This window comes from Sparus aurata, chromosome 7, assembly GCF_900880675.1.
Source record: "Sparus aurata chromosome 7, fSpaAur1.1, whole genome shotgun sequence".
In the NCBI taxonomy this organism is placed as follows: domain Eukaryota; kingdom Metazoa; phylum Chordata; class Actinopteri; order Spariformes; family Sparidae; genus Sparus; species Sparus aurata.
This window is the reverse complement of record NC_044193.1, coordinates 14742303-14765994: the sequence shown is the minus strand read 5'-3', so window position 1 is coordinate 14765994 and position 23692 is coordinate 14742303. Positions and strand designations below refer to the sequence as shown.

At 40.9% G+C, this 23692-nt stretch overlaps 3 protein-coding genes across 12 annotated transcripts; all 3 read right to left on the bottom strand.

Annotated features, from left to right (window-relative positions):
• Positions 1 to 431: 431 nt before the first annotated feature.
• On the bottom strand, positions 432 to 9333 carry lad1 (ladinin). The gene is made up of 14 exons (XM_030421973.1): positions 9085 to 9333; positions 8280 to 8465; positions 7628 to 7940; positions 5923 to 5996; positions 4174 to 4345; positions 3727 to 3810; positions 3359 to 3402; positions 3234 to 3276; positions 2875 to 2918; positions 2699 to 2765; positions 2464 to 2598; positions 2254 to 2343; positions 646 to 771; positions 432 to 511 (listed from the first exon to the last, which is right to left on the bottom strand). Exons 1-13 carry the CDS (start codon positions 9120 to 9122, stop codon positions 673 to 675), a joined length of 1389 nt encoding a protein of 462 aa, XP_030277833.1. The 5' UTR covers positions 9123 to 9333; the 3' UTR covers positions 432 to 511; positions 646 to 672.
• Positions 9334 to 13150: 3817 nt separating this feature from the next.
• Positions 13151 to 18796, bottom strand: tnni1a (troponin I type 1a (skeletal, slow)). 5 transcript variants are annotated; one of them, XM_030423827.1, is made up of 9 exons: positions 18555 to 18794; positions 16638 to 16668; positions 15917 to 15948; positions 15762 to 15768; positions 15574 to 15633; positions 15217 to 15348; positions 14514 to 14603; positions 14224 to 14400; positions 13151 to 13640 (listed from the first exon to the last, which is right to left on the bottom strand). In XM_030423827.1, exons 3-9 carry the CDS (start codon positions 15928 to 15930, stop codon positions 13536 to 13538), a joined length of 585 nt encoding a protein of 194 aa, XP_030279687.1. In that variant the 5' UTR covers positions 15931 to 15948; positions 16638 to 16668; positions 18555 to 18794; the 3' UTR covers positions 13151 to 13535. The 5 variants fall into 5 exon arrangements, with proteins under 5 accessions (XP_030279687.1, XP_030279690.1, XP_030279688.1 ...); XM_030423830.1 differs by having other exon boundaries at positions 15574 to 15615; positions 18555 to 18793; XM_030423828.1 differs by lacking the exon at positions 16638 to 16668 and having other exon boundaries at positions 13151 to 13637; positions 18555 to 18796.
• Positions 18797 to 20007: 1211 nt separating this feature from the next.
• Positions 20008 to 23690, bottom strand: kctd6b (potassium channel tetramerization domain containing 6b). 6 transcript variants are annotated; one of them, XM_030423822.1, is made up of 3 exons: positions 23511 to 23667; positions 21935 to 22036; positions 20008 to 21607 (listed from the first exon to the last, which is right to left on the bottom strand). In XM_030423822.1, exons 2-3 carry the CDS (start codon positions 21959 to 21961, stop codon positions 20921 to 20923), a joined length of 714 nt encoding a protein of 237 aa, XP_030279682.1. In that variant the 5' UTR covers positions 21962 to 22036; positions 23511 to 23667; the 3' UTR covers positions 20008 to 20920. The 6 variants fall into 6 exon arrangements, with proteins under 6 accessions (XP_030279682.1, XP_030279681.1, XP_030279684.1 ...); XM_030423821.1 differs by having other exon boundaries at positions 23503 to 23659; XM_030423824.1 differs by having other exon boundaries at positions 21980 to 22036; positions 23503 to 23659.
• Between the last annotated feature and the right edge of the window lie 2 nt (positions 23691 to 23692).

Below are 23692 nucleotides of genomic sequence, written 5' to 3'. Positions count from 1 at the left end.
GCAGCGTCTCGCCTCACAACATCACAGAATAAAAATGCATTTTGGCCCGATTGAATAAAAACATCTCCAGAATTCTCCCCCACTACTGTAATTCAATGAAAACAGCTAACATCAGCCTGAAGACCCTCGCCTGTTTAAAGTGCTTTAAGAATTACACAGGGTTAAGACAAATAGCTGTCATTTTTTTATAAAGCAAAAACAACACTTTTTCTCCACCTCTTACTTTGCTTTTCACTCTTTTCCGAGTATTTTGTACTTCGAGAAGCAGTGCTGACGTGTATGATTGAAGCCTCCTAACTTTAAAAGCAGCGTCCCTGTTTTCAGTCCTCTAAAGCTAAAACTCAACTCGCTTTTTTTTTAACAATTTTATCTGTGTTTCGCATATCTGTGTGCTTTGGCAATGAAGAAAGAAAGAAAAAAAACAAAAAAATTTGAAAAAAAAAGCTTGAAGAAATAATCAGTCATGGCGTCCATTAATCTCCTGGTTGTCTTCCTTGTCTCCTCGTCCTCCCTATCAAAGGAAATAAAGGCACAGAAAAGCAAAAAAAAAAAGAAATGTATTGTTATTCCATATCTAATTAAAAGTTATTGGCTTCCTCAGAAGTATTGCTGCCACCGTCGTGTCACTAAATGCAGTAATTTCACCTGTCGGCTAATCTCAATGGGCGTCCTTCACTTGAGGATTTTTCCAGGGCTGGTTTTAGGGGCACAGTCCTCCCCGCCGCTCTCGAACAGGCTCCTCTTACTAGAGATGTCCACGTTTCTCAAGTCCTATTGATAGAGAATAGAAAATGCTCGATTAACCACGACCTGCTGGGAGAAAACAGCATAGACCATAGACAAGCACCAAAACCAGCCTGTCTGGTTGTGTTTTTTGGTGCTGGCCTATCCTGGTTTTTCCAGCAGGGCACAACTACTGCTGCTGCACCAGAACAGATGCACAGTGTTGTGAAGAGCAGCCAAAGTTCTCTGATCTGGAGACGTTTACTGACGAGAGGAGGGCTCAGACAAGACTTTTTAACTTTCGGGATTAAAATGTGGAATTGTTTTCGCTCCTGTTAATTTATCAGGCCGTTTTATTCATGTTTAATTTAGTCTTGTTCACTGACTTCCCTAACCCGGAAGTAGCAACGCAGCTATAATGAAACACGTTGTTAACTTGTGTAAACATGTGGATTTCTCTGGGATTTGAACATCGGCCATAACGTACGTACACAACAAAATATATTACAAAGAACTAGAGGAGTTTTTTTTTTTTTTTCACGCATATGAACAGTGCTTGAGTACAAGTCACAACTTATCTGATATCAGTTGTACCTAAGTATCAAAATTGCAAGTTTAAGTAAACTATACATGTATCTACATGTTTGTATAGGCTGTGTACTTTAGACACAGTCGACTGATTATCAAATTATTGGAATCAGTGTTTTTTTACCCAATTGTTGATAAAAAATCAAATGTATTTTAAAATGTGCTCATTTGGCTCTGATCCAGGATGTAATCTGCAAAGTAACTGATGACTAAAGTTATCAAATAAATGTAGTGGACTAAAAAGTACAATAATTCTCCCTCTAAACTGTAGTAGAGTGGAAGTATAAAGTAGCAGAAAATAGAACTACGCAGTAAAGTACAAGTACCTCAAGCACAGTGGGTAAATGTTCTTAGTTTCATTCCATCGCCGCTGATATACTATGATACATAATGATGATATAATGCAATACTTCTGTATCTGTCACTTTTACCTTCATGCACAAATCATCATTTTCATATGTTTTTTTATCATCTTTTAATAAAAACATTAAGATGAAGTCCTCCGTTTTATTTTTCAGATCTATTTTTATATGACTATGCCTAACGCTCTTAATGCTGAGCTGACCTGTTTCCTCATCCAACACATTTCACTGTACCGCTGACTCTGAGTCAACCTACATAAACTAAAATACTGATATTTCTCAGATACATTTCTCCGAGAATGTTTTTTTGAGAATAAAAATACTCATGTTTCCTTTGAATCTAAATAACAAATAATTATAGTAGCTGGAGCTAGAGGATAAAATCCATCTTTAACAGGAAAGGTATTAGTTTTGCTCAGGGTTTACTGTCCTTCATCCCTGAACCAAACCCTAAAATGTAAAACTAATCAAATGTAAGCAGCAGGAACGAAAATATGTATCCTGTTCATGACACACAGTATATGTTACAGAGCACTTCTGCCCTCTAGCTGCTGGATGCTACACAGTAAAGTAGACTTACTGCAGGACTGTGTGGAGACCCGGGTTGGTTGGTCTTGTTGATCCAGCGGTTGATGCGGTCTGACATTCCTGATGTGAAGCTCCTAAATTCCTAATAATGACCACGAGAAGTGAAACAATAAGATCATGCTGAGGATAACAGTGCATGCATTGATGGCACATCTGATACAGAAAAATAAAAAAAAGGATTGTGGGTGATGAGTGAACAAACCTGTCTGGAAACTCCCGGGCTGGCGGGGCCCGCTGCCTGCTGCTCCTTCTCAAACAGGCCTCTCTTCCTGGACACCTCCTCCAGCAGGAACAGGGTCCTCTGGGTCACGTCTGGAGAACGCGTCCCTTCAGACTTCTACATACATATGAGAAAAAAACAATAGAAGAGCAAAATAATTACTTGTTTTCTGAATTCAAATTTGCAGTATCAGAAGGAGTTATTAAATTTTACTGACCTGTGCAGCCTGAGCCAGTCTCTCCATCTTCTCCTGGATGGACCGGGACGAAATCCTCTGCCGAGAGCTGGACGACACAGATTTCACACATAATCACGCATCCAGCTGTTTACACTTAATGTGACTAAAATAATAAATACTAACTAAATCTTTTGGAAGAGGTTATAAAAACTCACTTTCTTTGAAAAGATGACGCTTTGTCTTCATCTTCATTTTGGTCCTGGTCCAAACCCAAGAAAAAAATAAACGTTAGGCCTTCTTTCAAATAATATGCATTTTAGTTCCAATTACATCATGATCTATAATAAAAAAAATGTAATAAAATTCAGCCATTCAGCCCAAATTCAAAGAATACTAGTGATTAAAGACTATCATTCTTGCGAAGAAATTAAGTAACTTAAACCTAAAAATGTAACGCTGTGTTAATTTTTATTATTTGTAACTCTTAATAACCAATGTTGCAGCTCCCGCCAAAAAAAATATGCATGGCAGGAATAAAAAAATGATAAAAACTAAATATCAATATTGATCTTACTGTGTTGGATTCAAACTTCTTGGAGGCGATCCTCACGCTTGCACTAAACAGAATAATAACTACAGTCAGAAATCGAAGTGATGGATACAAAGAGCCTCAGAATGAAGACCAGACTGTCTGCTCACCTCCTCTTCAGCGGCGCGCTCTCCTCCTCTTTCTTCCTCATCATCTGTGGAAAAGTGAGCATGTGAAGATGGTTGAAGCTTACAGTCGTCTAAACACCAGCAGCTAATGAGGTGAGCACAGTCGCCCCAGTCTCTTGTGGTGTGTCAGGGCGTTAACAAAGCAGCCAGTCAGCAGTAAAACTCAGCAGTAAATATTGCTTCAGCATGAGCTCGAAGCTTCAGCGGCACAAGCAAATGACCCTGAACTGATAGTCTAACAGCTGATGGGAGATTAAATCGTGCTTTACCAGTCAAATGGGCAAAAGTTAATGTTGGAGAATGTGTGCATGCATTTGTGTGTGTGTGTCTGTGTGTGTGTGTGTGTTTACCCTGAAAGATATAGTCCTGGAGCTCTGTCTGACGAACGCGGGTTTGGTCGTCTGTTCAAAGTTGCCGTTGGGGGAAGAGCCATTCTGAGGTGAGGTGAAATAACTTGAGATTTACTGCTACATGAAATCAGATTAGACTATCCAGAATCAAATGAGCATCTCCTCCATCCTAGATGGATGTTTCCTTCATGCATCTATGGGGCCAATTATTTGTTTTTTATTAGCACAAATGCTGCCACTTCCCCTCTTCCAACACCAGAAGGTGCTGTTGCTTTGTTGCATTGATGAGCAGCAGCGTCAGCACATATCAGCCATGACACACGCAAAACATGAAGCATACACTTATGTTGTAAATTACATCATCTGTGTGTGTGTGTGTGTGTGTGTGTGTGTGTGTGTGTGTGTGTGTGTGTGTGTGTGTGTGTGTGTGTGTGTGTGTTAAAGTACCTCCCGTGTGTGTCCGTTCTGAACGGGGCTCTGAGCTCCCCTCGGTGACGGACTCTGGCAAGGCGAGGGCCAGTGCTCTCGAGGGGACGAGGGGCCCGTCGGAGAGCGAGGGCTCATGGGAGTCGTGCACCCGCTGGCGGACGGACTTTTGTCAAGTGAGATGGAGACAGAGCTGCAACAACCAAACACACAAGTGAGCTGAAGGGCCAGCTGAAGAAAGCTGCTGGAGAATCAAAGTCTTTAGTGCGACAGTCTCCTTCTGACAGTCTCTGTCCAAACTTCTAGGGAATAATAAAGTCAGTCAACCATGATGAAACACTCTCAAACAGGTAATAACATGTTGATCCGTTAAAAATGACCAGCTGGCAGCATCATCAAACTGGCAGATTTTCCTCTTATGAAAAGTATATCTCTTGATTTACTCGTACGTTATGAAGCATCCAGACCCCTCAGGTCATCTGGGACAGGTTAACTCAGTGTTCCCAGGATTGGAACAAAGCAAGATGAAGCAGCTTCTAGTTTCTATGCTTCCCACCTGCAGTATAAAGCCCCCTAAATACTGGGTGTCACCATTTACTGTCTTTCAAAGAATAAGATTAATGGTTTCAAACTTTTTTTTTACCTGTAACTTTTGCATTGCTTGTTCTTAAAGAAAAAAAAATAATAATAATACATGTATTTTTAATCTGTAACTCATCATTTCCTCTTTTTTTCCCCTTTTTATTTTTATCGAGCTTAAATACAATTTCAATATTTTCTTAAAGAGGCAACTGATAAACTGTAGTGGTAGCGGGATTTATAGGGAAGAAATGTAAACACAGATGGGTTCATTAGTCTATATCTATAGCACATTGCAATCAACATTTACTTCATAATGAACTTTAAGTACATGTTAAAGTACAATGTTGAGGTATTTTTATTTAGTTAGTTCCCTTCCACTCCACTACATTTATTTTAATAACTTAAGTTACTATAGTTACACTGCAGATTCACATAATTCAGTGCGACAGACAATTTCTCTTGGGTCCCACCACGAGACTGTGCGACTACAGACAGACAGACACGTTTGAAAGTAATCTATTTTATCTGCAAATGGACGAAAAAACACACTAATACCAGTAATAGTTGTAAATGCTGAATATGAGACCTGATAGTGGGTCACTACGGTCACCGGTCTTTACTGCACCCTACTCAACATTCCCCCTCGAAATCTTGTTTTCTGCCCTCGTGTCTGCCCTTCTTGGGGATGATAAAGTTAGTCTATCATATCAAAAAGCCTCTTGAACAGATAATAATATTTTGATCTCTTTAGAGGGTGGAAGCATCATAAAACTAAAAGAAGTAAACAGTTTGTATCCAAACAGAAAACCAGGCGGCCTCCACGTTATGTTATCTAAAACTTTTTTCTGAACTATTTTACGAGATGGTCTTGATTAGACAGAAGGGTTAGGGTGAGATAACTTTCAGGTATATCTTAAGTTTCCAATTGTTATATCAACTGCCATCTCAGTATATAAATGTTACATATGATTGTCTTTATATGATTGATTATCAAAGCCATCATTGGGGGGAATATCTTTCTTTTGGTTGCTTATTAACCGCTCAGCTACTTTCCGTGTGTGGAATCAATAACCTTTATCTTATCTTAAAAACAATCTTTTGTCTGCATTTGATCTTTCCCAACCCTGCTGCTAACCCACAGGAAAAAAACAAAAAAAAGGAACAAAAGACAAAGTCGTGCACATTAACCTGACAAACTTGCGAGCCGGGTTGGATGGCGGCTTGGGTTCGGGATCTTTGCCCGACGATTCTCCATTTTCGTGCTGACAAAGACACAAACAGAAGAGAGAGAGAGACAATCAACATGGGCACACAACATAGACGCTTTTGTGCAGAGTCACAGGAGACACACCTTGGATTACCTAACACTGTACGGTTATGGCCTCATTTGCAGATACATTGAAATAAAGCCACCTGTACGTGTAATAAAAGATAAAGTTCAAATTATGACCTAAAGTACGCCTTATCATAGTTTATAGATGATTTGCATGGTCACTTGATTCAGACGAAGAGTCCAGTCCTGTGTAGTTCCCACAGTCATTTCCTCAAATTTGATCATTGATCTAGATATTCAGATGCTTGTATACTCAAAAAAAAAAACACCAGAGCCGTTAAAAACTACCATCGTACCCTCTCACTTCAAATGTCCGACTTTGTATCAAAACTTTGCAAGTAATGTACACTGACGGGAAGATTTGTCAAGTTGTTGTTGTTGTAAAATGTAGAAAATGATTAACATGTCTGTTAACTCTCTGTGTGGGGTAACAGTTAACTGTGATTAACCACACTGCAGGGTGGCACTGCTGGTAGCGCTGTGTTATGACTGGGTGAAGCATTAATCGTTTGGATGTGAGTCAAGGTTTGTTTGTCCACCTGCCTGTCAAAGGATTCGGCTGTCAGTGAAGGCACCTCAGACTCGTGTTTAGCTGGGCTGGCGGCTGTCTGCCAAAATATCACAACGGCTACAGAGCGCTGCAGAATTCACTACTCAAGCCCGAAAATCAGCTAGCATTTTTGCGCTTCCATTTCCCTTAGCTGGAAGTGAACGGGTTTCTTGAATGTGGTTTTGGTATGATCCCTTGAAATGAGGTCTGTGGTGGACTTTCACATTCACTTTTCATGATCCCCAGAGGACGAATCCTTATCACTTTGCTGATCTCCTGACTTTTTCTTTAGCATCACCGCAATCAAAAGTTTCATATTATCCCAAGACATATCTTAACATCGACTGCATAGATTTGCATGAAATCTGCCACAGACATTCACGGTTCCCAGAGGATGTGTCCTAATCACTTTGATTATCCTTTGACCTCTCACCCGGTCAAAATCTCACTTTGTTTAATAGTTATGCCTCTCACTGATGGCCAAATGCTAACAAGCAAAAATAAGATGTTTAACATTGTAAACATTACACCTGCTTAACATCAGGCCCCCGGGAACAGCGCCAGGCTTCAAAGCCAATTTGATATAGTGGCCGAACTGTGCAATTCCATCATCAGGTGATGCACAACGTTCCCATGAGTCTACATTGTGAAAGAAGTAGCAGTAAAACAGTAGCTAGATTTTTTCGAGCGCTACCCAGAAGCTATGTGGTCACATATACCCAGTAAGTTGAACTTTTTCGGCTTCATGCTCTCATAATAATGAACACTTTATCCAGATTTCCCTTATCAGATCCATGCTTAAAATCATCATGGTAGCATTGTTACTGTAAGAATGATAGCATGCAAAAGTTAGCATTTAGCTCAAGAAAGCTGTGCTTATGGCTATACAGAGCTGCTAGCATGGCTGCAGTCTTTCAGTCCTGTCATAACTCCATCAGCTTTAAAAGTTAAATGACAACATTTATGTCAAATAATTATTTGCTTAAGTGACACAAGTGACTCCATCTTACTTGTCTATTTGTGATGTTAGCGCTGTTGCTGCTGCTGCTGCTGCTACTGGTGGTGGTAGTTGGACTGTAAGAGGCTGTTTTGGGGGGTGGTTGTGGTCTGGACGGGGCTTTCACAGATGGCAACACACCACCATGGTCCTCATCCAAGTCCCCCAGTAGCTCCACCCTGGCTCCTCCCTCACCTCCTCCACAGGCCTCTGCCTCATCCTCCCCTAACTCCTTCTGTCGCCTCAGCGTCTCCACGTGCCTCTTCCTCCGCTTTTCATCACGGACACGCAGCATCTCCACAAAGTCCAGCTGCAGCTGCTCTGCACTGAAAACCAACAGGGTAGATGCATGTGAGTGACAGGTATGATGGACAGCCCTGTCAGTCCTGTGTCTGATCAGGTGTCTCTTTCCCTTTGAAGACGGCTTCTTCTGCAGGTATCATGCATGGTATCAGGTTTGTTGGTGCATTTTGAAAAGCATACAGATGACAGTAGACAGATGACAGACTCCCATGGGGCAAAATAAGTGAATAAGAAAGAGTAAATAAGCCAGGTGAACATACCTGAAGCAACAGAGTCATGTTCAGGCAGTCTATAAATCAAGCTTTGCCAAGAACTAAGCAATCTGTACTTTTACGAGAAAAGAAATCAACCGTGAGAACAACCTGCTGAGCCCCTGGGACGTCTCACTCGTGAAGGCTGTCCCGAAGGTGCTGTCATCAGTGGGCACTGCGCCGGCTGTTTGACTGAAGTCAGCATCGGGGTCGGCAGTGCTGCTCGAGCCCCTCACCCTCCTTCTCTTCTCCCTCTCCACCTCTTCCTCATCCTCCATCGTCCACTGGCGTGCCAGGCTGGGGACGGAGAGGACGTGAAAGAGAAAATGAAACAGAGGCAGAGGCAAAAGTGAAGGTCATGAGCTCAACATGAAAGTGTCTCAAAATGTGCAGAGAGGGATCCAGTTAAATGCTTGTTGAGGATTGATTGTGATAATAACAGTTAAACAGAACCTGCTCTACTAGTTCATCCACTGTTCTTAAGTTCAGTTTGTAGCCTGTGTAAGCAGCTTTAAATCAAATATTCACTTTAAGGATTATATGTAGCAAACAAGTCAGTCTGTTGGTGCAGCAGGGATAAGGGGTAAGATTTAAGGGTAAGATTGAACATATTTTCAAGTTATCTCAAGACTTTAACCTGAGAAGAGCCAACTGTGACTTTATAGCATATTATAGCAATGGTCTGTAAAAACAATAAAGACAATAAAGGAGACAGAAACTGCTCCTTCACACTCCAAATGAAAAGTATAAACACATTTTTTGGTCAAGATAGCCTGCTTGGCTGCAAGAGTGAAGCCAGAAACCTGCTCTTTTCTTTTTCTTTTTAAAGCTAATTGAGTGAATAAACTCCATACTGTCTAATGTGACATAGTGCTCACAGCCACAGGTGTCATATTTTCCTCAGATCTAATCTTACCTGGACAAAGCCGACCAGTTCTTCCGACTGATGGACATACTGGACGAGTACAATGTAAAAGTTTCCAGGTACACTTCCCCGTACACACAGAAAATGAGTGAAAGAGTCGACTGACTGACTGTCTCACTGTCACTCTGAAGGAGGCAGTCAAATTGCAGCCGGCGTGACACAAAAGCAGTCCACCTTTACCCCGGTGCAGCTCAGAGAGATGTCACGTGACAAAAGGTAGGCTCCCCACCTGAGAGAGAGAGAGAGAAAGAGAGAGAGGGCGAGAGGGAGGCACAGAGAGAGAGAAAGAGAGAGAGAGGGAGAGAGGGAGGCACAGAGAGAGAGAGAGGCATAGACAGAGAGAGAGCTTCTCCATGTATGGTGGGAATGTGGCATTTATAATGACTTTGTGAGTCTTTCGGGGCCCTGACATGCGGCAAAGCTTACACAATATGCAGCTTGAGTTATTTAAAAACAACCAAGGTTTATGTTGGTGGAAAGCAGCAATTTAGCAGTAATTACTAATCAATCAATCAATCAATCAATCAATCAATCAGTCATTAATTACCGTGTAAGTTTAAAGCAGGACAATAACCATCATTTATAAATAGTAATTTTATAGTTTATTAAATTTCAGTTAAAGGTGCAATATGTAAGAATTGGCTACTCAAAACAATTAGGGGGCAATATGTCGCCAGAAAAACGGCTAACTGCTGCTAACTGTGGCTGCTGTCGCCCTGTCAGCTCAGATCGAAGTGCATTTACACCAAGCCCCAAGAAAGAGCAGCAGGCTTTGAAGCCAGTGTTCAGAGTGGTCAAACTTTGTAATTACAACTTCTTGTGATGCATCAGGGCCCAAAAACTGTTTTTCCCATAAGGATACATTGTCAAAGAAGCAGCTGTGCATCACAACGCCGGCAAAATGACTCATTTCAGTATTATATGTTGGGCCATTCGAGCCAATACAATTTAGAAAGTCTAGAAGAGCCACAAGATTAAACTGTTTTATTCCCATTCAAGTTAACCGGGAGCTTAAACCAGAAGTTAGCCGGCTCGGTTAGTCTCTCTTGACTCAGATGAGCCAGGTAAAGTCATACCTGGGAAGTCGAGTTTGTTTTGGCTTCACGCGCCACTGAGCAGCTTTCACAGGATTGAACGGGGCCCTGCCTCTGATGATGTATCCAGATTGTAATTGTTACATCCATGTTTTTTTACTGCTGGCTCAGGGATTTTGGACAGGGATGAGCTGGAAAGGATGCAAACTTCAGCAGATATCTTTGCAACTCAATACTTCGACGTCATAATGTTCTGATATTTCTTCACATTCTGTTGATCATTTTAGTTGATTTTTAATCATGTTTTTGCTTAATTCTTAGTTATGTCAGCATTAACAAACAATAATATACCTTATAAACCATTTATTAAGCAATTGTTGTAAAGTTGCTACTGACGTACTACTTAGCTAATGGTTAATGTTAATAAAAACTGTGTATTTAATGGATTAAAATTATTTCGATGGCTGTTGTAAAGTTGTGTCTGTTGTTTACAAACCTTTACAATAACTATAAATGTACTGTTTTCAGGTATCGTTGCATGAGTAGTTCCATTTTCTGCTACTTCGTACTTTTACTCCACTACATTTACCTTTAGTTGCTAGTTACTTTGAAGATTGCTGCGTCAACGACAAAGTAGTGCATTTTTAAATCAATCTATTTGATTTTCAATTGGATTGAAAAAAAAAACCCACACACACAGATTCAGATAATTAGCAAAATGTTGAATATTCAATAATTGATCGACCCTTTTTATATAGCAGAGATAAATACACGTATAACTCATTTTTATTTTGATATTTATTCTAATATCAGATACTTAAAGACTTTTACTCAAATACTATTTGTGTGGGTGACTTTCACTTCAATGTAATATTGTAACATGTAATATTTGAACACAATATCTTTAGTTTTACTTGAGTTTGACTTCTGGGTACTCTTTCCAACACTGGTTTTGATGCTGTTGCAGTGGACAGTGAGTCTCTTTACAGTGTGAGTCAGACTGTTTGCTCTGCTGTGTGAGGGAGGCCACACCTTTAACTGGAGCCCAGTGTTTCGGACTCTGACCCAGGTCCAGGCTCTGTTCAACACACACACACAGACACACACACACACACACACACACACGCGCGCACACACACACACACACAAACACACCCTCCACCTCATCTGGCCTTACACCACAACTGCACCTGATGTATTCTGTGTAGACATGATGCCACAGCAAAAATATTTACCCACTATTATGTCTTGATGCACATACAGATCCTCCCTTTTCTGAGTGTTTTGGCTAACATGTGCCCGCTTCAGTCATATTTGGAAAAGGCTGGCTTCTAGCTTCCACTGTTAAGATGCTATCTTACGAAACTAGTTTGCATGTCACTCCCTGGTCAAAGAAGCAAAGCATGTACCGACGCATGCTCAGTCGTCCTCAACACTGATGACTGGGTTCTGTGTGTCCATGTGCGACTCTGCTGGGAGAGAGAACTGTATGTGGTGACACATGGCTGCAGCAGGTTCTTTGCATCTTCCTGATCAGGCGATAATGATTAAAGTGCCATGATGGAAGAGCTTTCAGAGCTTTATGAGCATGCAAAACACACAGCGGCTAAAGACGACTGTTTTACAGCTGCGGACAGGATGCTGCTGTGACAGCTGGCAGACATATCAGCAGAGGTGCCGCTGTGTGAGAGGAGACTGACTTCATGTTATGTTCTTTTTACGATCCTCTAATACAGGGCTTCCAAGAGTGGGGTCTGTGGGCCGAAGTTGGCATTTCAACCTGGTTTTCTTTCTGTGCTTACAGAATGTTTCAGAGACACATACCTATATCATTAATTTGATTATTTTGTCTGGAAGCTGAAAATGTGGATTTTTTAAAAAATATTTATACATTTAGAATGTTTATTAAAACTTTATTTTGGAAGGATATGTTGCAAAAAGAAATGATGAAACCTTAAAAATATCATTATAGATGGATGAAGTTTATTGAAGCTGAAGGCTGGAAAGACATCTTCATCTAACCAAATAAGATTTTTATATTCTGTTTTGTTCTATTTCTTCTGTTTTATACATATGATAATGAAAATACTGTATAAAGATGAAGTAGGATCAAGCATATCATTCATTTATGTGCTATTTTTTTTTTCATTCTTAACGTTTGTTATGTATTTAGGTTGTTGGGCCTGGTGGTAAAGGTTGTGATAATATATGCGTGTTTGTATTGGGATGTATTAGTGTGATTTTGGTGTTGTGTTTAGTAGTTTTGTTGGTTCTTGGATAGTTAAGGTTTGTTTGGCCCATCAGATGTTTCCAGGGGCAAATAACAATAATAGTATTTCTTTTTTTTTTAAATGATGTCATAAAAATCAAAGTAATTGAGCTTTCAGGCTCTTTAAATTCAAAGTAATTAGCAATTATATTTGGATAATCACAACTTGAAGAGCAACACAGGAAGTCATTCAATAAAAGACATTTCGGATGGTTTGCATTTTAATAAAATAATACATTAGGTGCCCATCGCAAGCCATTAAGTATCAATTTTGGCACTCCAAGCGACAAAGTTTGTGTAGCCCTGCTCTCATACCAAAACAGTCATCAGCCATGCTGCAGCTAGTTGTGCTGTCCTTTGGAGGCAGTTTGCTAATTAGCACCAAAAACAAAGAACAGCTGCAATAGATAACGCAAAGTAGCAGATGGATGAGATTTTGACCTGATGATGGTGCCAGATGAAACATCAGGGGATCAAGAAAGTGATTACAATTAATCCTGAGTGCGATATGAATATCTGTACGAATTTCTTGGCCATCCATTCCTCAATTTATTTTCGTCTGCACAAAAGAGGAGAGCCGACCGCCTGACATTTCAACAGAGAATCGCTGATAGCGTGGCTGAAATCACAAGAGGCTCTGCAACCATTAGTCATTCAAGGTGATTTTACAGGTCATTTCATCCCCAGTTTACACGTTTTTGTGTTTTGTTGTGTCAGTTTTCACATAAATGTAACCTAAAGAAACGTAAAGTGTCAAATGAACATTTCCAACATTTATTCTGACAAACACGTTGTCATACAAGCTGCCTTTTTTGACATTTGCTGTACAAATATAAGCCAGCATCTCTGGGCTTCAGGTGCAACATCAGTAATGAGAACAATACAAATAATAACACGTGGCACATACTGTAAATAAAGTCATATCAACACCATATCAACGAACAGCAAAACAGATCAGTCCTTAAAGAAAGTGGGTAAACCTTTTTTTTTTCGACAGTGTGGATACATCTTTTACAACTCCACTGCAGGAGCATGCACAAAACGAACAGCAGTAGACTGATATGCAGAACACGCGATAGACCGGTTCAGACATTAGAGGAGTGTTGTCGCTCACATGACACCAGTGACACCTTCTGTGTTTACTGAGCAGGACCCTTAGCAGCATCGAACATCTTCTTCCTTCCCTCCATCCCGGACATGGCCTCCACGTTCTTTCTCCAGTCGCTGTCCTCGACTGGCCTCTTCTGTGCGGAAACACAGCAGACAGTTAGACGGAGTGTGAGAGACGGTGGGAAAGAATGGGAGCTGGTGGTTATTGTTGGTGGAAGTAGAGCAGGCTCACAAAATCTTTTATTGTCATTATTGTTGTGTCTAAGCCTTCGAGATCCATGATGTCACCTGGGAATCCCCCCTCGTGAGAATACTGTATAACTTGTGCAAGTAGAACTGGTTTTCAAACAGATACACACCTGTTGATCTGCACATGCACACACTGACCGGTGAGCGGAACCGGGCACAAAAGCTTCTCTTCTGCGTACAATGGGATCATTGTCTCGTTCCTCCTCTCTCTCTCTACCACACACACACACACACACACACACAAACAAACATACGGTCGCCGCCCTGCACTGGCCTGCTGCTCCGTATCTCAAACACACCCTTCGCACACAGAAACACACTTTTCAGGTGTTCAATGGCGCTTACGTCATGTGTGTATCTGAAACTTCACTTTGCACGCTTGCCTTAAGGAAGGCGCGCATCGTGCTGGGGCCAGTTTGATTGTGTTCTGTGTGTTTATGTGTCTTTTTACTTTTACTCCAGACGCACCTTCTCAGTGTCTTCTTTCTTGACAGACTTGAGGTTGGCCCGGAGGTCCATGGAGACTTTGTGCTTGGAGCCCAGCAGCGAGCGGAGGATGGCGTCAGCGGACACACGAACGCGTCGGAGATTAGGCCTCTTGAATTTCCCCCTGAGGTCCAGCACCTTTATGTTCAGGTCTTTAATCTGGATCGGGGGGAAAGGGAGAAGGAGGGCGATTAGAATTAGCACGACTTTCTCAGGGGGACAGTTCTGCTCCGAAGAGAATGGAAATGGTGGGAGGGAGTGAGGACGTTTACCTCGCGCATGTTGAGCATTACTTTAGCTTCAATGTCGTATCGCTCCTCGTCCACCACATCTACCTTGGCATGGAGCTCCCTGCAGAGGTCCTACATATATGCATGCATAAACCAAGTGCACCAAAGTTTAGATTTGGAATGCACTTTACAACTTTCCATGTGTTTGATTTCACCTAATTTGAGTTTCCCCCTGAAATCAAAAACACATATTTTCAAACAAAAAGTTTGGGGCCAGTTTACACCCTCTCACAACATTTAACACGTGTGTTTGTTTGCAGTCTCGGTCCCTGAGTTATAAAAACATAATTGGTCGGCTGTGATGATGGTCCAGGAGCAACATACATTTTGACGCTTCAGGAGCAACACCGACACAAAATATCTGTTCCATTATATTTGGGAGAAGGCAGAAATCTCAACAGTCGATATTTCCAAAACTCACACCAAAACAGCCTAGATGAATGAATAGCACTGGGGAAAGAGGTCAAATACATGTTGTTGATTTTGAGGTGAACTGGCCCTTTAATTTCAGGGAATCGCGGCTGAATGTGGCTCATTTCACGAAAAGCATTCAATAACATTTGCCCAAAGTAGAATGGAAGATGTTGCTTCTGTTGCAGATTTTAAAGATTTTAGGTTATTGAGAAACAATTCAAGGAATAGACGAAGGACAGGAGAGAATTCTGGGAATTGGAGGACCAGTTACCTGAAGCTGTGCGAGACTCAGGCCGCTGGTGTTTAGAGGAGGAGCTCTCTCTGCCAGATACTTCTCTTTCTCCTCCTCTTTATCCAGGATCTCCTGTTCCAATTCCTCTTTGGCCTTTGCCACCATCAGACTCTGCACACATGTGGATCGGCGTATAATTAACAACACAACCATTTACTTTGTGTTTACATGCGAGGTGAAACGTTCAGGTGTTACAGTTCAGACCCTGGGTATTCAGACGTATGAGATAAATCCCAGTACGGCTACTCACAACATGACCTCTGCTGCTCTCCTCTGGTCAAACACATGTATTACAAGATCATTTGGCAGAAAAAAATTGGGCAGGATCCTTCTTACCTTGAGCATCAGCTTCCTGGAAGCCGAGATCTTTGGTTTCCTCTGGGTGGAGACATAAGTCAGGAAAGGAAAATTGCCGAAAAAAAATTCAAATGCATGTAACTTCATATGCAGCACCATCTGAATTGTTTCTCCTAGTATTTTTTATTTTTTTTTTCAAGCATTAAGAAACATTTCAGTTGTCTTACCTCTGGCCTGTAAAAGAAAAAAAATGGACAAGATTTAAAGGAAAGAAAAGAAAAGTTAAAAACAAGAAGCTCAGACACATTTGTTTTGTGTTCTTGTCTACATGTGTAAATGAGTATTATGGTGTAAAATAAGAACATAGAGCCTAATTACTCACACGTGTTCAGGCATCCTGCTGATGAAATCTCACTGGAGGAAGAGATGGACGAGATTAGAAACACACACACAGAACAGCTGTCGGTGTCTGTTCATCAACAATTGGAGGACAACAACATCGACATGCCACCATCTTCACCACAAGCAGTCTCTCAGAATGTGGAGCCTGTTTCCATGCATGTAAGCTGTCAGCGGGCGCATTAACAACAATCACACTAACCTTTGGCCTCCTGCTTGTTATCTCTGTCATGACAACCTGATTGACAAACTTTAAAGCAGCCGACTGTGGCTTCTGCTTTTCACGGCTCACAAAACAAATACCTGCATCTTTTCTGCCTTGAGGACCTTCCAAGGAGCATTATGACCCTTTTACTTAGAGTAAAAAAGGATTAGTTTACCCAAATCACATATTAGCTCTACCCTGAGGTTGTCCACTGTACTGATTCCCAATGTGGAGTAGCCAACTTGTAGGTCAACCTGTGGGGTAATTCTGGAAGTTGCTAAGAAGTAGAGTGAAATTGTGGAGTGGCTTAGTTAATCTGAAAATAATAAATACTCAAAGTGAAAGCAAAAGAAGTGAACATCCATACATTGAGTTAGCACTAGCAACACAATATTGAGAGCATGCGAAAACTAGCTAGTGAGCAAGCAAATTGTCATTGCTTCACTAAACACAGGTTAACCATATAGCTGAAAGTAAAGTCAATATAAAGTTAGGCTACCTGAAAGCAATAGGCTAGATGGTTGAAATATCTAAAAGAAATAAATGGTTGTAGTAGCATATTAGCTAAAAGCAATAGATGGATGGTTAAAATAGACAGCTAAGTGATGGATAGCCTAAATGGTTGAAATAAGCTACTTAGCTAAAAAGTATTGGATAAATAAAGTTAAGTTGTAAAGTTAAGATATGTAAAGTTGGCTATTTGGTAAACATTTGAAATATTAAGCTAAACATAGGCTAATGGATACCAAGTGTTAAACTGTGGATAAATATATGAAACCACTAGCAAAAAGTAATGGTTTGAGATAATTGCATCCGTTAGCTTGCTCTAGGCTTACTAGTTCAAATGTATACCAAAGTGGCAGCTACAAGTGGCTAATAGATAAACAGTCAGATAGGCTAGTTGGCTAAATATAGTCATGAGTAAGTGGTTTAAAACTAGGTTAAACCGATGGACAAACACTTTAAAAAGTAAGTTAATTTTAGGTCTTCATAAATGGTTGCAGTATGTGATTAAACAGCTGCAATTAACACTTCTTAAAATTAGCTAATGGGATATATTGGGATATGGGTGCATATATGTATGTGCCTTGATATGCAATAAAAGTAAAATGAAATAGATTCAGATACAGTATGTCACAGAATAAACAATCAAGTGAAACACTAAAATGTCCCAATATCCCCAACTCATTTTGAGTAGAGTCAAAAGTAGCCTCAGGATAAATGTTCCAAAACACAGGCCAAAGAATACTTGAGTTCATCTGAGAGGGCTGTAAGGGTAGACGTAATGGAAACCTTGAATCCATCAAAATCTATCAATAATAGAAGGTTATTGAGGCCTTGAGATCTCTGCAGCTGAGGAATGTGAAGTTAGGCCACCACAGATTTTCTTTGATGGTCATCCCTGCTTTTAAAACAATTCTCACACCTTACGCTGAAAGTTTTACCTTGGTAATATTGTCTATCAATCTATGGAAAAACTGTGACATGTATGAGGAGACACGAGGTGAGAACGTGCTTTGAGTCACCGATCTCACCCTGCCAGCTCGTCCTGACAAAATTGTTTTCACTTCTGCCATCACATTATCTTACCGCTCCCCTCCTCCTGTCTTGTGGCCTCTTGCTCTTTATCAAATCGACAAGCAATTTGCAGGTCTCACACCCTCTCTACCTCACCTCATCTCATCCTTCTGATCTTGCTCTCCCTCTCCCATTTTACAGTTTGGTCCTAGTTGAGAATGATGCCACCTAAGACCTCCTATCACGATGGGGTTTACAAGCTGCTCCAATGGATTAGGAAAATTCCAGACTGATAGCCATCTCTTATCCCCATCTTTCTTTTCTGGATTATCTCGGCAAGAGGAATTCGGAGTGGTCTGACTCCCCAAATAGACCAGGGGACAACTGATAGACAGCTGTGGAGGCTGATTGTGCTCTGGAGTGCCCAGTCTGGATTAGGGGTTTACCGCCAGTAACTCACGGATGCTTATGGGATCTGTGGTGCCGCCAACTTGGCAATTCAAAAAGGTGTTTTGGAAAGTTCACGTCAGCCTCGGATTTTAATCGGAGCGGCTTGGGCTACAGATTTAAACCGACTAGTTTGTATTATTTCAATTGATTATCCTGTGGATCAAATGCAGCCGTTGACCCAGTGAAGAAGCAACATTAACACTTTATAACCCTCTAAATCTCTACGAATATCCCTGCTTATTGTTGTCCCTCAAAAACAAGATATTAGCAGTCCTGATAGAGCCAACTGAAGGCAACTACACTTCCATAATATAGATTCAGAATTGGACTAAATAATTAACTAATCAACTAAGTTCAAACTGTCATCCAATCGATACGTGTGCCATGTAATCACCGAATAAAGAAATAGACCTAACACTAAACCGACCACACCATGAAAGAACCTTACCAGTGTCAGAAGCAGGAGAGATGCGACAACAGCAGAGGCAGGATGGACGAAACAGAGATGAGACCAAGAATGTGGTGTCCCTCTATTTAACCGCACCCCAAATTGTCTCGCTCTCTCTTCCTCCTTTGTCAGTGGTGGATATTATTAGTCAGGCCCCTTCTCTCTTAGTGCCTAATCTTGCTTTGTCCATTTGTCTCATGCAGATTCATTATCAACCCCTGAGCCAGCATCCAGAGCCCCGGAGCTTTGGCTACGCGCGACACGGCAGGATGAACTCAGAATGATGAACTACAGACAGAGAGTTTGTGTGTTTGTACCTGGCCACGTCCATGGAGCTGCCACAACAGGTCCCACCCAGGGAGGCAAGTGTTTGTATTCACAACCAAGGAAGTAAAACAGCGTTATGTTATGCTGATGAGTTTGGTATTTGTTTCAGCAGCTTGTACTTTTGTAATTATCAAACGCTGTGAATCCAAATCCATGTTTTGCAATCTTTTCTTCTGTGTCAGATGTCACCATCGATCCGCTTTATCCTTTGAACCGTTTCAACGATTGCATTTTAATTTGTATCTACCTGCGTTCTCAAAGATGCATCAAACCTCTACCCCAATTCTTTCATCCCATTTAAATTTAAAACATTTTAACATTCTTTAAAATTGCATTTGTGCTTTAAAAGAAATCATGGTTATTGTTGTATCTTATCACTGTGACAGTTAAAATCACGCACAATAATGACCATGGCAAACTTGAGTACTTTTGAGAGAAAGGCAGACTGAAGAATCCATAAATAAAATGTGTAAAAGACCAGTCAGTAGATAAACCATACAACACACTGAGCTGTGTTAGACAGTGAGGTAGACAAAGCTCCACCAGGGGGCAACATTACCCTGATTTGAACCAAGTGTCAGCAAGACACAAGATACTTAACTTTTATGGAGGTGACAAAGTCTTTAAGAAAGAATTTATTTGACAGTGATTAGGAGTTGGAAAAGAGCAAAACCAACTGGAGGAATAGAATGTGGGAAGCGGGGCTTACAGGGGACAATGAAGAGATGCCAAAATTCATTCTTAGGTCTTTGTGCCCAAGTTGTATCTTTCAGAATACGACTGCAGTGTAAAATCGTAGTTGATTAATCGTAACGAAAAAGAAAAACAAGGGGTTTGTTTTAAATGATACAATCTCTGGCAGGTAAAATGTCTTTGAGGATGCTATTAGTTGCCATTTGCAACAGGAAATGGGTGAGTGTAAAGTCTTAAGTCTTGACTGATGGCTTTACACGTAGCTGCCAGAAATCATTTTGCTAAATTATTTTTAAAAAATGCTGCCACATTTCTCATAACTAACGGTGGTATTACAATAACACAACTTGTCACACGTGCCATCTGCTGTTTGTCACACATGTTTAAAAAATAACTGAGTCAAGGTGAAAAAGTTCAACCATAAAGCAAAAGCTAATGACTGACAAATACACAAATGGATTTATTTTGGCTGGAATGACCAAACACAGCACTGTTGATATGAGCTTGAAAGTGTAACAGTATAACAATACTACAAAGCGCACACAGCAAATACATGTACATACACAAGACACTGGGACACATGCAATGACTACTAGGGTTTTAAGAAATAGTACCGTATGAGGAGATAAAAGAGCTAAGAGACTATTTTAAGATCTACTGTAAACTCAAGTAAGAAATTGGGCTAAAGAGCATCATCATTTTAATTTTTTCGTTTAAAAAAGGTATCCTCTTGACATCCTGGGATCCCAAAAATGTGCTTTCTTCAGTGTCTCTATTCAAAAATATGACCAAAGACAGCTTGTGTATGCGGTAAAGACCTCTTATGTTAGTGTTTTACCCTCAAATTGTGATCTAGATTTACATTAATGCTTGTTAAAATGTAGATTTGATACTGTATGGGGGCATAGAGTCTCAAATCAGGGCTATCTGTTTAGAATCACTTTATTTCTCGCTTCGGAATAAACATAAGCAGATATTGGAGCCGTTTTAACTCACAGTTGTTTGTTAAAAAAAAAAAATCATTGTTCCCACATTTTTTTGCAGAATTTTGGTCTCCACAGATAAATCATTGCTACAGGGTCGTTCTGCTTTTAAAGGAATGCCGTTTCTGTTTTGTGGACTTAAAAAAGTATTAATCATTAAATCAAGAATTTACATTCTCTTTGTTTTTATGTCGTCTGCCTGGACTTTGGACTGTACCACATTGATCAAAATGAGGGTGAAAAGCTCATTATTACTGATACGTTACTCAATCAAGGGTCAAGTTTGTTCTTTTTCTTATCATGATTTGTGTTATATGAAGACAAATCAAACAGTAATGTGACCCGTAACACCTGTGCTGTAACTCAGTCCTCTACTTTGTGAGCTGGTCTGCAGAAAGTCCAGTGATGCTCCACCGTGTTCTCGTTTGCACGCTCGCTCATGTGATGCACACGCGTGTTGCGGATGGTGAAGCCTTGTTTCATTATGTAGTCCATGAGGTGAACCCTTAGGGACACCTCTTGATGGTAGTCACATGGTCCGAAGGTGAACGACACCTGGCAGTCTCTAGTGTCCATCATGTGTTTGTTCCACTTTGTGAAGTTGTTGGAAATGCCTTCCAGCAGGCCGTGAACCTTCGTCGTTATGGTTAGCTGGGTGATGATGACAGCGACTGGGTTTGAGTATTTTGACAGTTTCCGAGTGCTAGAGAGCTCCACGACCTGCTCGAAGATGTCGGGAGGGTACAGCGGCTTTGGGTCGTGAAGGCACTGAATCAGAGGTTCTATCTGATAGAAGTCGGCCTCTTTCCTGAGGAGGTCCGTCTCCGTGAAGTCCACAGGGAGGGTAAGCTCAGATGTCCGCAGAAAGTTCAGGATGTACCGGAAAAGTGTTCCGTCGCGATCGATGAAGTAATTCCCTTGGGTATCGCGAGTTGTGGGGAAATCTCCCCGGAACATGGCACCCAGCATGGAGTCTGGATAGCGCTGTAGAGTGGATAGACTGGTGGTGTACAGGACGCCTCCCACGTTCAAGGTAACAGGAGTGGTCATCTAGGGTGAAAAGGGACAAGTTAGGTTAACATTCTGCAGTCACGGTCAATAATACAGGCTGTGTGAATTTAGGCACACGTAGCTTTAACATTGCGGTGCTGTGCTGTTTAACTGTATTATAGTGAGAAGTGTTTTTATATTTGTGTCCACCCCATCGATACTGATTAGGGTAAATACTACAGCGCTCAGTAAACACATAAAAATGATGTTGTAAGACAACCTTGTCTTTAGACGCTGGATGCAAACTAAACTGGCAACAGAGTAAATTCAGTCAAATCAGAAGATATTTCTTTATCAGAAACAAGATGGCTTCTATCCATCGCTTACCCTATGGCCCCAGTCCCCATTATCCATTTGTAGAACAATACCCACTTGGTCAGAACCAAAACAGAGAGGGAACAGATGTGGCTTCAGCAAACTTCAATCAAACTGTAAAAAAAAAAAAAAAAAGTCACATTAACATTAGTTGTAACAAAGCTATGCAGATTTATATCTGTGAAATGTATAACCGATACATACTGTCGGGCAGATAATATTAAACCAAATTGCCTCTGTCTGAAATATAAAAAATGTGAAATTATAGGTTTTGATATCAGTCTCGACATGTAATCGTGCATCTCTAGAAAAATATTCTATCTTGATGCATGTTGACCTAATTAACAACATAATGTATTTGAGCACATATATTTCGATTGCATCACGATGCATGGTGTATACACTTCTCAAAATTAGTTGGGGATGTTGAGGTATTTCAGTGTTTCACTTGATTGTTTATTCTGTGACATATCTTAATTTCTATTTTGTGTTTGGCATTTTTGACCAAATACCTCAATATTGATACTTTCACGTAATATGAACACAGCTGAGATTTTTTTATAAGTAAAAATCAGAAATGAGGATGTAATGACTAAGTGTTAGAAGAACAGCCTCCAGAGTTGCATCACTTCACTGTTATGCAGCCTTTAAAACCAGGAAAAGACAACAGCTTTGCCATATCACAAAATCTCAGACAGTATCGAGCATATTGCTCAGCCAAAACCAACAGCCTGTTCCTGAATCACTGCAATGTCTCTTCAGTAGCAGTCCAGGAGTTATTGATCATATTACAGTCTTCAGAGGAATTAAAGAGAGGAAGAGGAATGCCAACTTTGAGCCTTTTAAACCAATATGGCTGTTAAAGGCTCACAAAACAAGGAAACCACAACAAGGAAATATGAAGAAGTGCATTTTCTAAGACACCTGGCAAACTCCATCTGCTGATGAATGTCATGTGATCTGATCAAAAGCTTGAGGAAGATTTGGTCGACAGCTGTGTGAGCTTTGCCACTGATGTGTCTGCAGCCACGCATATTAATCAGGTTTTAGCAGCAGAGGTGATTCATCAACATAAGTCAGTGAAAGTGAAACCTGGCGCTGCTGAATGGACATAACGTTAAACCCATAACTATACGTTTCGTATGCCACCCTGTTATATACATCAACAGTGCAAATGAAGTATCTCAAGTTAATTAAGTAGCTTCGCGTTAAGTGTTGAATGCTAGTGAATCTAGCTAATGTTTGTTTAACAGAGCTGGTGTTAAAAGTAGTTAGCCGTTCAACATATGTTCACTCCCTCTGAAACGGAAATGAAGGAAGCTGGCAACAAAAGACGGACAAAACGCATTAATACAAAAAGTTGTGGAGCCAACCTGGTAGCACTGAGCTACGTATGCTAGCGTTAAATACAAAGCGAGTGCCACACTGGAACACTAGCTAGTAGAGCTCGCTAGCTAGCGAGCTAATCTAGCTAGCACCCCACGAGCCATTGACGTTAGCTGCTCTCACTACTCGGGTTAACGCCGGGCTCTTAATCAGACTGCCTTGGAGCAACATAGAGGCTAAAAACAAAGCCTTACCAGCTCACCTTCGTGCCTACTTTTTCTTTTTTTTTTTTCAATCCACAAACAGCGGCTCGGGGTTAGCATTCAGCGGTTGAGCCGGACGGTGATGTTTGCCGCTGGTCGCACCGGGCAGCTGTGCTCGGCTTCAGGCTGCAGCAAAACTGCGCACACAGGGAGGGTGAAGGAGGGGAGGAGGTCCTGCTGC